This window comes from Lepidochelys olivacea, assembly GCF_965140295.1.
Source record: "Lepidochelys olivacea isolate rLepOli2 genome assembly, chromosome: 10".
Lineage (NCBI taxonomy): Eukaryota > Metazoa > Chordata > Testudines > Cheloniidae > Lepidochelys > Lepidochelys olivacea.
Genome location: NC_140420.1, coordinates 63,096,549 through 63,111,483, shown reverse-complemented (window position 1 = coordinate 63,111,483; position 14,935 = coordinate 63,096,549). Strand labels below are relative to the sequence as shown.

Here is a 14,935-nt window from a genome sequence, read left to right as displayed (position 1 = left end):
ATACAACCAGGACACGTTGAAGAATCGTGTGTTTTTAAGAGTATCCAAAGAAAACCTAAAGATGAAAAACTACCCAATATCACAGTGCAGAGTGACACCATGGTGGACAACGCAATGATTACCCTTACACAGAGCAAGTGCAATCTTGAGGGTGGTGTGAAATCCTGCGCCTCATTGGTAGCAATTTTGTGTGTAGTGTGTGTCAGGTCTGCTAGGGGATCCAAACAGCGGAAATTCTCAAATTCTCTAATGTAGACAGAACAAAAAAAGAAACAAATCTTACCTCTAAATCAACACTAATCATTAAAAATCAGACATGCCTGTGACAGAGCCAATGTGAATATACACATGCCCAGGGTGGACTGATTTAAAGCAGAGTGATTTAAATCATCAACTTGAATCATGATTCAAATCAGCAAGCAGGAAACCTTGATTTAAAGTATCAATTTTAGTCATGTTTTGCATTTGTACCTTTTAGTTACTTTCCTAAAGAAAGGTTGATTCTCATTGATTAAAACACATTGATTTGTAACTAAATGTAGCCTGTAGACTGAATTTAGTACTTCTTTTTGCTAACCAGAAGGATATGCAGCATCTACATACATTTATTTAAGTAACTATAGCGCTTACCACATTTATTCAGATTCTTAATTTTTTACACCTTTTATGTTAGAAAATGTTATTGTATGTTGTTTAATAGATGATTTTTTTACTTGTGATCTGTGTCAAACTTTAGATGGATGTAAATTGGAATTCAGTTAAAAATCCACAAAAACAGCATTTTAAAATTATTTTATTAGTTAAATAATACTACCTTAAATGTGCTGGATACATAAGAAAAAAGTTTATCAAAATACATTTTGTATTTAAAACTAACTACTTTATTAAATAAAGGAAGTATCATCTGTAGTTAGTGAATTGAACTGATTGTTTCTAGTCAACATATCCTTCAAGATTTTAGAACTAGTAGATCTTGTCCTTTCAGACCTAGTTTTTATTTATAGATTGGATGAGGAAAATAAGCTTTCCTGCTTTTTCAGCACCCAATCTGTTTCTCAACTTTGAGCTAGTTATTGCCCTGAACTTGCTGAATAACCTGAAATGAAATAAATGTTCTTTCTGCACCTCTACGGAAGAGGTTATTGGTGTCAGAAGTTCTGGTTTAGCACTTCAGCAAACTCTGGTTCCAAGTGCTTAGCCGGTGACTTCCTCCGGTTCAACAATTTGACTTGCTTTAAAATTTTAGCAGCTAGCATTTACTGCTTAATATTATTTTTATTTAATTTAAATAATTTTAATAGATTATGGTAAATGTATATGTTGGAGACTCTAGGGTATGGCCACTAGTTAAGTTGAGGGGATGGAAGGCCATAAGGGTCGAGGAAGTCTCCCTGCTGTAGGCCTAAGGGCTTCTTTTCAACCCCCCTTAATAGAACTCAGGCCTGGCTCGTTTGAGTAAGCTCTTTTGCTCTTAAAACAATGTTGCAGTTGTAGATAATGCCTTATAGTGTAAGGTTTGCTGACACCAAGTTAAAGATAACAGGAGAGACAGCGACAAGGCCAGACAGGATATGCTGGTTGTTTAAGTTGCTAGGAATGCTTGTTAGAGGTTGCAGGAAACAAACATTGTTGTAACCCATATAAGGAAGGCAGAGTATTTGTGCAAAGCTTTGATTGGCTGATATGTAGTGCAGTAGCATTAAGGAATATAAAAGTGTGTGTAATGACCTGCTCTGATGTGCAGGATTTGAGATTTCTCTCCCTGTACCTTTCTTTGGAATTCCAAATAAACTTTTCTGCTTCTCCATCCCATTGTGTTTACTGGGTGACGCATACCGGGCAATGAACCCCTGCTGCTGTTTGCCTCTGGGCACTGGGTGCCGGCAACATATAGCTTAATTTAGGTTGCCATAATTTGAAATTATATTTTAAATAGGGTTATTTTTTAAAAGAAAAATATATTTAAATTAAAAATATGATTTTGTTTTTTTAAATCCATGCACAGGCCTGATAAGAAGACTCATTAGTCAATAGTAGAAAGGAAATCTGTAACTGTTTAACATGATATTAACAGATTCTGCATAAGAGGTCACACAAGAGGAGGGGTTGGTAATAAATCCCTTCTCAGATAGATTGGTTTTTCCTTTCTAAACAATATGTGCCCAATTCTGACCTATTGAAATCAATGGGATACTTACCATTGACTTCAATGAACTTAGGATCAGGCCTTACGTCATTAAAAATAAAAACTGGATAAGGTGCTGGAGAAGAAAATAGGGAAGACAATGTGCAATGATCTAAAACAATGCTTCAGTTAGAGAGATCTAGGTGTCATCGCTCTTTGAAAAGATTTTTTTATGATGTCTGTTTTTAAAAAAGGAGGAAAATGAAATATAGTAATAGTAACAACACTTAGCATACAAATAGCACTTTATATCTTCCAAGCACTTTTGTAAATAGTAATTAGGGACCAGTCTTGGTCCTATTAAAGTCAATAATTTTGCCATTTACTTCCCTGGGGGTCAGAGTAGATTGTTAATCATTTAGTCATTCAGTTGGCTGGGTATTTAAGCATATGGCTAACTTTAAGCATACCGCATTGAAATAAATGGAACTACTCACATGCTCAGAGTTAGGCACATGCTTACGTACCTTGCTGATAGGAGGCCTTAGGCAAGTGTTAATATTATTTTCAATGGACAGATGAGGAAAATGAGGCAGTGATGTTAAAGGGACGCAGTATATTTGAAATCTAGTCAGCTGTTTAAGGAGTGAATTTAAAAGTAGTTCCAAATGCCACTCCTGCCTAAGTCATCTTGACAATGTTTGGGGTTTTACAATCACGCTTTCCTGTGTTTTAAAATGTTTTTCTCTCCTTTGTGGCTATATGACAAACCCCTATAAAAACAGAAAGAATGATGAAACTGAATGTGTGAATAGTGCTGTCAAATGTAAAAAGAAAGCAACTGGAAAAATAATTGTTTGCTCTAATCTCTTTCCTTTACAGTGATCTTAAGTGATACTTATAGCACTAGCAGGTAACAATTATTCAGAAAGGAGTGTGGTATTTGAGTTGACAGTATCTATATAAGGGTCTGATCCATAATAGTAATCAAGCACATGCTTAACTGTGAGCACATGACTAGACCCAGTGAAGTCAATGGGAGTGCTTAAGTGGTTTGCTGAATTGGGGGCACAGTGCCCGGATTGGCACCTAAATATATTCCCCAAGCCCACAGAGGGAGTTGCTATAAGAACTGGGATTAGAACTCCAGAGCTGTTGGCTCCTAGTCTTGTGGGCAGGACACTAGACCATAGATAAAACTAGTGTTTTATTAGGTTAGCTTTAAAAAGTATTTTTGGGTCTAAATTAAAAGCCTATGATTTGGCCTCCGTCCACCTCCCCCTGGTTAATTTCCCTGAGAGGCCCCACAGCTTGTAATTAATATGTTCAAATACCACGTTATTGCAGGCATTGGTGAGGGTGAACCATTACCTTTCTTCTCCCCTGTAAAGGGCACAAAGTCTTCCCTGTCTTTGTGTTCCAGCGCTTCCTTCTCCAAGTGTGAAAGGAGCCGATCTCTGTCGAAGGGGCCTGTGGCAGCTTTACTAGTCTGGTCTTTTTGTCGGAAGCCCGCTGGCAGAAGTGCATTCTACCAAAATACATGAGATACAGATACAGAATCATAAAAATGTTGGTCTGGGAGGGACCTCGAGAAGTCCTCAAGTCTCATGACAGCATGATACTACTCAAGCACAGACACCTGCTGCCAGATTTTCAGATGGCATAAATTGTCATAGCCCCACTGACGTCATTTGAGTGATGCTGATTTAAGCTAGCTGAGAATCTGGTCCCTGATGAGGAAGCTTTTGGTATGTAGCATTTCACAGAGTCAGGGAATCACAGAAATGTAGGGCCGGAAGCGGTCTCAAGAAGCCATCAAGTCCAGATCACTGCGCTGAGGCAGGACGAACTAAACCTAGACCATCCCTGACAGGTATTTGTCCAACCTGCTCTTAAAAACCTCCAGTGCTGGGGACTCCACAACTTCCCTTGGACACCTGTTCCAGAGCTTAACTATCCTTATAGTTAGAACGTTTTCCCTAATATCTAACTTAAATCTCCCTTGCTGCAGATCAAGCCCATTGCTTTTTGTCCTGTCTTCAGTGGACATAGAGAACAATTGATTACTGTTGTTTTTATAACAGCCCTTTACATATAACAGCCCCATAAGAAAACTCTTATAATTCTTATAATTGTACCTCAGTCTTCTTTTTCTCAGGACTATACATGCCCTGTTTTTTTAACCTTTCCTCATAGGTCAAGTTTTCTAAACCTTTTCTCATTTTTGTTGCTCTCCTCTGGACTTTTGCCAACCCATCCACATCTTTTCTGAAGTGAGGCACCCAGAATGGGACACAGTACTCCAGCTGAGGCCTCACCAGTGCCAAGCAGAGTGGGACAATTACCTCCCATGTCCTACATACAACACTCCTGTTAATACACCTCAGAATATTAGCCCTTTTCACAACTGCATCACCCTGTTGACACATATTCAATTTGTGATCCACTATAACGCCTGGATCCTTTTCAGCAGTACCATCTAGCCAGATATTCCCCATTTTGTAGTTGTGCCTTTGATTTTTCCTTCCTAATTGTCTTTATTGAATTTCATCCTGTTGATTTCAGGCCAGTTCTCCAATTTGTCAAGGTTGTTCTGAATTCTTTTCCTGTCCCGCAATGTGTTTGTAATCACTCTCAGATTGGTGCCATCTGCACTTTTTTTTTACAAGCATACGCTCCACTCCATTATCCAAGTCATTAATGAAACTATTGAATAGTACCAGACCCAGGACTGACCACTGCAGGACCCCACGAGGTACGCCTTCCCAGTTTGACAGTGAACCATTGATAACTACTCTTTGAGTACAGTCTTTCAGCCATTTGTACACTCACCTTATAGTAATGTCACATAGACTGCATTTCCCTTGTTTGCTTATAAGAAGGTCATGTGGGACTGCATCAAAGGCCTGACTGAAATCAAGATATATCACATCTATTGTTACCCCCTCTATCCACTGGCCCAGTAATCCTGTCAAAGAAGGAAATTAGCTTGGTTTGGCATGATTTCTTCTTGGCAATTCTGTGCTGGCTATTCCTTATAAACCTATTATCCTGTAGGTGCTCACAAACTGTAGACAGAGTGATGCTATGTTTCTATAATGTTCTGAATTTAAACTCTGCTATAGGGTACTTTTTTTTTAAGTGGAGCCATTTCTTTACATAATATTTTTCAGTGGCAAATAATGTGCAGCAATGTATTGACTAGATGTAACTATTAAAATTACATTCTCAAGTACTTTCAGACAAATATATCTGACCCCTTATTAACTGAGTTTTTTTACTGTAGTGCTAAAGGACCTACTGAGACCCACTGTGAAAACTCTGTACAAACAGAGTAGTACAGTCCCTGACCTGAAAAGCTGATAGTCAAAATAAACAGGACAGGTGAAGGGTAGAGGAAAGAGTTAACTTCCTTCCCCTTCTAACTTTACCTACTCTTCTTGGTGTCTCTTTCTCTTTCTAATTCTCCCCTCTTTTTGTTGTTGTTCTTCTTTTCTGTTTCCACTCCTCTTTCTCCATTCCCCGCACCCTTTTATCCCAGTACAGATGACTACAAGAGTGTAATATTCAGTAAATAAATTGAGTGTACAGAAAGTACTTGCTGGAAAATATGGTTGGTCACTGCCATTACTGGCTAATCTTCAGACAGAGTGCTAAGAAATTGGAAATTATTAACCTTTTTCTTCATCCTTATTTTCCCTCCAGTGTGAACCAGATTTGGTCTGCTAGTTTAGGAAATAAAATCATTTTGACCGACCAGGGAGCCAGGTTGACTGGATTGCTAGCAGTATGGAATGTCCTTGAATAATTTGTAGTGTCCTTGAAAGTACTTTCAAGTTCCATTCCATTCTATCTTATTCAACATCTTGGAACCAGTATTTTCTTTTGGTGAAAACTAGCAAACTGATAGCTAAATTCCTAGGTCAATTTGAAAGCTTTGATATTATGCAAGCACCCACAGTGCAAATTTCCCAACAGCAGCCATATCAGTGACCTCAGCCCCATCTTTCTTTAAGTGAAAGGTAATCTTTTCTCCAGGTCACAGGTTTCTAAGCATACTGTGAATGCCATTTGCAAGTCTGCAACACTACCATATTTTCTTAATGTAGAGCCCTAGCGATATGGCTGATGTATAATTGAGTTGAGATGACTAGTATTTGGCTCAGTTAAGTCTTGGCAAAGCAAATTTTCCCCACTTAAAAAAATTTGTAAGTGGAAAATACAGAGCCAATATAATTCAGAAGTTCAGAAGAATGTGATGTTCACAAACAGATGATGATGATTTGATTATAGCTGTGCCTATAATCCCCAACCAAAATAAAGCCTCATTAGGCTAGGCCAGGGGTTTCAAACTCAAATGACCACGAGGGCCACATCAGGACTAGTACATTGGCCCGAGGGCCGCACCACTGACCACCACCCCCCCGCTGTCCCGGCCCCATCCCCACTCCACCCCTTCTGTGAGGCCCCGCCCCTGCCCTGCCTCTTCCCACCACTTCCCTGCCCCCATTCCAACCCCTTCCCTGAAATCCCCACCCCAACTCTGCCCCCTCCCTGCCCCCAGGGGGTGCAGGAGGGGTGCAAGGTGTGGCAGGGGTCTCAGGGCAGGGGTTGGGGTGCAGGAGGGGTGTGGGGTGCAGCAGGAGGCTCAGGGCAAGGGGTTTGGCTGAAGGAGGGGTTCGGGGGGCAGTCCGACCCAGCGTGCACCAGGGGCAGGGCAGACTGCCTGCCCTGCCCTGCTCCCGTGCCGCTCTGGGAAGTGGCCAGGACTTGGGGGGGGGGGGCGCACAGGGGTCTGTGTGTTGCCCTGGTCGCTCCTCCAGGTACCTCCCCTGAAGCTCCCATTGGCCGTGAACCACGGCCAATGGGAGTTTCGGGGGATGCACCTGGAGGAGCGGCCAGGCCAACACACAGACACCTATGTCCCCCCTCCCCCAGGTCCCGGCCACTTCCCGGAGCAGCGTGGGGGCAGGGCAGGGAGGGAGCCTGCCCCGCCCCCAGAGCACACGGGGCCAGAGCCACTCTAGGTAAATGCTGGGGCGGGGGGCTGCAGGGAACTGGCGGGCCGCAGAAAATAACCCTGTGGGCCGCATGTTTGAGACCCCGGGCTAGGCACTATACAAACACATAGTAAGAGAATCTCTGTCCTGAAGAACTTACTGTCTAAATAGAGAAGGGATGGCACAAAGACTTGCCCAATGTCAGACAGCACATCAGTGGCAGAGCAGGGAATAGAGCCAAGGTCTCAGAGTTCCTAGTCTAGTGCCTTATCCTTTAGAACACTTGATCACCTCTATGGGCCTGGAATATAAGTAATCCTCAATCTTTTTTACTTCATTTTGAAACATCAGTCCCGTTTCTGTCCCGTTACCTACCTCAGGGTCAAGGTCATCAAGAACATGTTCCAATTGTTTCAGCTCTTCCTCCGTTAGTTTGCTGAGAATTTCATCTTCATTGATATTCTTATATTTTTCTAACTCCTTTCGGAACGGCAGCGACATGGCTCCTGCAGCAAGGTGTCACTCAATGCTTTCCAGAGAAATTTCAACCATTCAGGAGGCAATCTGCTTGGTCTTCCACTCACTGTTAACAATAAGCAGTTGTCAGTGTCTCCTTTTACACTAGACACCTATAGCTCAGGGGATCACATTTGTATTTTATTTATGGATTAATTTAAAAAAGGAAACATTTTCTCTGACTCAGCAGTGTCAGGCTACATCGACACTTGAATGAAGGGTATGTTTCCAGCTCAAGCAAACATTCACGCTGGCTCTCACCAAACTAGCATGCTACACATAGTAGTGTAGCTGCGGGGTACCCAGGAGTATGTACCTATGGGGTCTGGGTGGGCTTGTACTCTGGATGGCTAGCCCACGCAGCCATTCACCACTGCCTGGGCTACCACAGCTACACTACTGTTTTTAGCACACTAGCTTGATGACAGAGTGCAAATATGTCTACTTGAGCGGGGAATCACACTCCTAGCTCCAAATGTAGCCTAAGAGTGGGGACAGTACCATGCCGACCTATGCAGCAAGTATCCTAGCAACAGGAATTAATTTAGGACATCCTATCTGCAGCTTCAAAGGGAAGCTTTGGGCATCACATTAATCGAGAACCAAGATTATCCTTCACCTGGGAGATGAATTTGTTTTATGTGGCTTCTACAGAGAAGCATCTGTTTTGTTCTCCTGGCTAAAGGGAAAATATGGTGAGTGTCATGTGATAATGGTAAAAACTCATTTTCTTCTAACACTGAACAAGGAACTTTGTTAGAATAAGGGAGCAATATTATTCCTAAAGCTACTCTGTCTCTTCTCAGCTTCATTGTAGAGTTTCTGTCTAGGACCTTTCCCATCCCATTCTGCCTGGGTTCCTGACAGGTTTTAAGAAACAGTTCACATCTCCTCATGGTAACGCAATCAGCTTTCCGGCATACTGGTTCATAGTCTTATTTTAGACTTCTTTGCTGTCTGCATTACAAATGGTGACACTTTTCAGCAAAACAAGAAATCCCGCTGAGGGAAATTGCCAATTTTAATTTAAAACATCATTTCCAAATAATTTCACTGCATGTGCACATCTAAACATTCAGACTGTGGGGATGAACACAGTAAGTCCTTAACATTTCATGAACCTCGTGTTTTTAAAACTCAACTTGTTGATTTTCAGTTGATTCTCAGCAGATCAATAACAAAAACAAGTAATTTATTATCACGTGGCCACAACTATTAAGATAATTCTCCTATGATTTGTATGTGGTGGCTCCCTGCCTCTGTTCATTCCCTTCTTTCTAGCACTGGTAGCACGGCTCGCAATACTGCGTAAAAGCTGAAGAGGGAGCAATCTTGCTCCTCGAAGCAGCAGTAAATGTATGATGCATGAAGCAGTTAGTGGCAGAGTCCAAAACATAATCCAGGGCTCCCAGATCCCTACTGTACCTATTAGAACCCTCCCAAACGGAACTATATACAGTACTAGCTGTGCAGATTACAGATGAGATTCTTGAATGCACAAAATTCAAAGTAATGGTCAAACAACTGACATTTGCTCATCAGATTTATAAAGATGAACCCTGTGGTCTTTGTGCAATTTTACATGAGAATTTGCACAATGATTTTTGTGTGTGTGCAGTTACTACGAATGCATGTACAAAACAGACATTTGTGTGTGTGAATGCATATTTAGGCATGTCACAATTTGTGTCCCCAACTGTAGTTAGTGCACATACAAATATAGGCGCACAAAGGTGCAGAGACTTCAGGAGTTTAAATTTTTGCAATTTTGGACCATTAATACATAAGAAAGTAATGATCTATACAGAAATATGATAGGGAAACTATAACATTGAATTTTCTGGACCAGGTCCTCATCTGTTGTAAACTGGCAAAACTCCATTGACTTGAAACCAGTTTACGCCAGCTGAGGGTCTGGTCCTTTATCTTTTATTCAGTCAAAATCCTAACCAAAGAGTTCATTTAATTATAATCACACTCTTACAATGTTTCCTTCCACCTATAGTTTTAAACTAAAAACTGAATGAGAGCATTAGAACCAAAATAGAAAAGTACATGGCAGAAAAATAGATGAGTTCAATAAGCGTTTTCAATACATCTCTTTTGGCTATTGATCCAGTTTCTGAATAGAAGTCAATAGTCCACATGACAGAAGAGAATAATTTATAGGAGAGGTTACAGATTTGAAAACTCCAGAATTATATAAACATCACATGTTGGGTCTGGACATCTAAAAAAAAATAAAATAAAGGCAAATCTGTTAAAATATTAATAGAATTACCTTATCATCCTGCCACATGAAAGAGAACTTTTTCATTATACTCCACCTTCCATTGCAATATAACAATATCATAAAGTCATTTCTGGCTTTAACAGTACAACTAGACACATTTTTAGGGTTCCTTTAAGAGGTTTAGTAATCTTCTGACCTGTCACTAAGTTCTCAGAGTTGTAAAAATTCCTTTGTTATCAAAATCCTAATACACATGGTGAGTTTTAGAAAAGTTTATGCAAAAGTAGCAGCCAAAGAGGTTTACTGTAGTCATTTGCTTTTTTTCTTTTGTTTTTGCTGCTGAATTCAGCATTACCTTTACAAAAGGCTAAGCAATTCACATTGTAACCAAAATCCTCTTTTAGATAATTAAAGCATTCGTGCCAAATATATTACATTTACACTGTTGAGTCAAATTCAGATGCAGTACAGCACTTCTGTACATAGACTGCAAGGAGCCTTCTAAAAGTTTCGTTGGTTAAAGTCATTAAACTCCTAGCACTTCAGGGATGAAAATTAATTGGGATGAAAAACTTCTTTAAGGAGATTACATCTTTTTAAAACTGTATTTAGTGGTTTAAAGGCTGATTTCATTAGAGTTTAATCACGTCCCTGGGAAAGACAGAGTTGTAATCCAGAGGTTGGAATATTTTATCAGATAGAGTTAAGGAAATGATTGCTTTGAGGAACAAAACAAGCTACAACTGCTGAGGTCCCAGTGCCTTTATCATTCTGAGTAGTAAATATTTGTACCTCAGAGTGGGCTGGATTGTGTGACCCTTATTCATTTTGGTGAAGATTTGGCATCTTTGTTGATATACTCTTGGCTGAGTCTAATTAAAACTCACCACTGCCTACCACCCATCAACACAACTCTCTGCAGTCCATCACCACACCTCCGCCTGTCAACCTCAGGATTGAGGTGCATTGGCAAGACAGTAGATGCTGTGATTGTCAGAGTCTACCTTCTAAGAGTAAACAGAACACAGTAGTCTCCAAGATTATCAGTCTAGCACTTCTCACCAGCCTTGATTCAGCACTTCCTTAAATCCATCTCTATTAAAGATAGTACTTAAGCATGTACTTAACTTCACTGGGGCTTAAGCATATGCTTTAAAGTGCAGTTCTGAATAGAATCATAGAATATCAGGGTTGGAAGGGACCTCAGGAGGTCATCTAGTCCAGCTCCCTGCTCAAAGCAGGACCAATCCCCAACTAAATCATCCCAGCCAGAGCTTTGTCAAGCCTGACCTCTAAGGAAGGAGATTCCACCTCCCTAGATAATGCATTCCAGTGTTTCACCACCCTCCCAGTGAAAAAGCTTTTCCTAATATCCAACCTAAACCTCCCCCATTGCAACTTGAGACCATTACTCCTTGTTTTGTCATCTGCTACCACTGAGAACAGTCTAGATCCATCCTCTTTGGAACCCCCTTTCAGGTAGCTGAAAGCAGCTATCAAATCCCCCCTCATTCTTCTCTTCCGCAGACTAAACAATCCCAGTTCCCTCAGCCTCTCCTCATAAGTCATGTGTTCCAATCCCCTAATCATTTTTGTTGCCCTCCACTAGACGTTTTCCAATTTTTCCACATCCTTCTTATAGTGTGGGGCCCAAAACTGTACACAGTACTCCAGATGAGGCCTCACCAATGTCGAATAGAGGGGAATGATCACGTCCCTCGATCTGCTAGCAATGCCCCTACTTATACATCCCAAAATGCCATTGGCCTTCTTGGCAAGAAGGGCACACTGTTGACTCATATCCAGCTTCTCGTCCACTGTAACCCCTAAGTCCTTTTCTGCAGAACTGCTGCCAAGCCATTCAGTCCCTAGTCTGTCCTAGTCCCTAGGATTCTTCCGTCCTAAGTGCAAGACTCTGCACTTGTCCTTGTTGAACCTCATCAGATTTCTTTTGGCCCAATCGTCTAATTTGTCTAGGTCCCTCTGTATCCTATCCCTACCCTCCAGCGTATCTACCTCTCCTCCCAGTTTAGTGTCATCTGCAAACTTGCTGAGGGTGCAATCCACACCATCCTCCAGATCATTTATGAAGATATTGAACAAAACCGGCCCCAGGACCGACCCTTGGGGCACTCCACTTGATACCGGCTGCCAACTAGACGTGAAGCCATTGATCACTACCCGTTGAGCCCGACAATCTAGCCAACTTTCTATCCACCTTATAGTCCATTCATCCAGCCTATACTTCTTTAACTTGCTGGCAAGAATACTGTGGGAGACCGTGTCAAAAGCTTTGCTAAAGTCAAGGAACAACACGTCCACTGCTTTCCCCTCATCCACAGAGCCAGTTATCTCGTCATAGCAGGCAATTAGATTGCCCTTGGTGAATCCATGCTGACTGTTCCTGATCACTTTCCTCTCCTCTAAGTGCTTCAGAATTGATTCCTTGAGGACCTGCTCCATGATTTTTCCAGGGACTGAGGTGAGGCTAACTGGCCTGTAGTTCCCAGGATCCTCCTTCTTCCCTTTTTTAAAGATGGGCACTACATTAGCCTTCTTCCAGGCGTCTGGGACTTCCCCCTATCACCATGAGTTTTCAAAGATAATGGCCAATGGCTCTGCAATCACATCCGCCAACCCCTTTAGCACTCTCGGATGCAACTCGTCCGGCCCCATGGACTTGCGCTCATCCAGCTTTTCTAAATAGGCCCGAACCACTTCTTTCTCCACAGAGGGCTGGTCACCATCTCTTCCCCATGCTGTGCTGCCCAGTGCAGTAGTCTGGGAGCTGACCTTGTTCGTGAAGACAGAGGCAAAAAAAGCATTGAGTACATTAGCTTTTTCCACATCCTTTGTCACTAGGTTGCCTCCCTCATTCAGTAAGGGGCCCACACTTTCCTTGACTTTCTTCTTGTTGCTAACATACCTGAAGAAACCCTTCTTGTTACTCTTAACATCTCTTGCTAGCTGCAACTCCAGGTGTCATTTGGCCTTCCTGATTTCACTCCTGCATGCCCGAGCAATATTTTTATACTCTTCCCTAGTCATTTGTCCAATCTTCCACTTCTTGTAAGCTTCTTTTTTGTGTTTAAGATCAGCAAGTATTTCACTGTTAAGACAAGCTGGTCGCCTGTCCCTGTAACTTCAATAAGGATTCTTTAAAATACAGCCAGCTCTCCTGGACTTCTTTCCCCATCATGTTGTTCTCCCAGGGGATCCTGCCCATCAGTTCCCTGAGGGAGTCAAAGTCTGCTTTTCTGAAGTCCAGGGTCCGTATTCTGCTGCTCTCCTTTCTTCCCTGTGTCAGGATCCTGAACTCCACCATCTCATGGTTACTGCCTCCCAGGTTCCCATCCACTTTTGCTTCCCCTACTAATTCTTCCTGGTTTGTGAGCAGCAGGTCAAGAAGAGCTGTGCCCCTAGTTGGTTCCTCCAGCACTTGCACCAGGAAATTGTCCCCTACACTTTCCAAAAACTTCCTGGATTGTGTGTGCACCGCTGTAATGCTCTCCCAGCAGATATCAGGGTGATTGAAGTCTCCCATGAGAACCAGGGCCTGCGATCTAGTAACTTCCATGAGTTGCTGGAAGAAAGCCTCATCCACCTCATCCCCCGGTCTGGTGTCTCGGTATAGCAGACTCCCACCACGACATCACCCTTGTTGCTCACACTTCTAAACTTAATCCAGAGACTCTCAGGTTTTTCTGCAGTTTCATACTTGAGCTCTGAGCAGTCATACTGTTCCCTTACATACAATGCAACTCCCACACCTTTTCTGCCCTGCCTGTCCTTCCTGAACAGTTTCTATCCATCCACGACAGTACTCCAGTCATGTGAGTTATCCCACCAAGTCTCTGTTATTCCAATCACATCATAATTCCTTGACTGCCAGGACTTCCAGTTCTCCCTGCTTGTTTCCCAGGCTTCTTGCATTTGTGTATAGGCACTTGAGATAACTCGCTGATCGTCCCTCTTTCTCAGTATGAGGCAGGAGCCCTCCCCTCTCATGCGCTCCTGCTCGTGCTTCCTCCCGGTATCCCACTTCCCCACTTACCTCAGGGCTTTGGTCTCCTTCCCCCGGTGAACCTAGTTTAAAGCCCTCCTCACTAGCTTAGCCAGCCTGCTTGCGAAGATGCTCTTCCCTCTCTTTGTAAGGTGGAGCCCGTCTCTGCCTAGCACTCCTCCTTCTTGGAACACCATCCCATGGTCAAAGAATCCAAAGCCTTCTCTCCGACACCACCTGCGTAGCCATTCGTTGACTTCCACGATTTGACAGTCTCTACCCAGGCCTTTTCCTTCCATGGGGAGGATGGACGAGAAGACCACTTGCACCTCAAACTCCTTTATCCTTCTTCCCAGAGCCACGTAATCTGCAGTGATCCGCTCAAGGTCATTCTTGGCAGTATCATTGGTGCCCACGTGGAGAAGCAGGAAGGGGTAGCAATCCAAGGGCTTGATGAGTCTCGGCAGTCTCTCCGTCACATCGTGAATCCTAGCTCCTGGCAAGCAGCAGACTTCTCGGTTTTCCGGGTCAGGGCGGCAGATAGATGACTCAGTCCCCGAGGAGAAAGTCCCCGACCACCGCCACCGGCCTCCTTCTCTTGGGAGCGGTGGTCATGGAACCCCCAACCCTAGGACAGTGCATCTCATGCTTTCCAATCGGCGGAGTCTCCTTCTGTTCCTTTCCCTCAGATGTATCATCTAGTCCACTCGCCGCATTAGTACCTGTGGAGAGAACATGAAAACGGTTACTTACCTGTATCTGTATTGCTGGTACATGGATGCTCCCCTTTCTTCTTCTGGAGGTCACATGCTGCCAAATTTCTTCACCGTCCTCCTGTCCCCGCAGTGCAGCCTGCTCTGAATCTTCTAGAGATGCTTTCCTGAATCTGGGCCTGAACTGGTGCACAATTTCAGAGGGTTTTTTTAGATACTAAATTACCTGGAAATGCATAACCTGTTGAACAATTCCTATTAGTATTTTAGTTTTTGTGGGTGTAGTTACATTTTCTTCAATTAGCTCTGGAGTAATGTTATTTGTTTTACAAATAGAGAAACATA

The 14,935-nt window shown here is 42.7% G+C and overlaps 1 protein-coding gene across 7 annotated transcripts in view; it reads right to left on the bottom strand.

Annotated features, from left to right (window-relative positions):
* LOC311527588 (tropomodulin-2) overlaps positions 1-14,935 on the bottom strand; it is an 80,325-nt gene that overhangs the window by 36,684 nt on the left and 28,706 nt on the right. For 3 of the 7 annotated variants that reach the window (XM_084641736.1, XM_084641738.1, XM_084641737.1), the window contains 3 exons: positions 14,631-14,774; positions 7,501-7,708; positions 3,497-3,653 (listed from right to left, as the gene is read on the bottom strand). In XM_084641736.1, the coding sequence (XP_084497862.1) occupies positions 3,497-3,653; positions 7,501-7,626 (283 nt within the window). In that variant the 5' untranslated portion in view covers positions 7,627-7,708; positions 14,631-14,774. The remainder of the gene's footprint in view (positions 1-3,496; positions 3,654-7,500; positions 7,709-14,630; positions 14,775-14,935) is intronic. The other 4 variants (XR_014713378.1, XM_084641740.1, XM_084641735.1 and 1 more) reach the window with 2 other exon arrangements.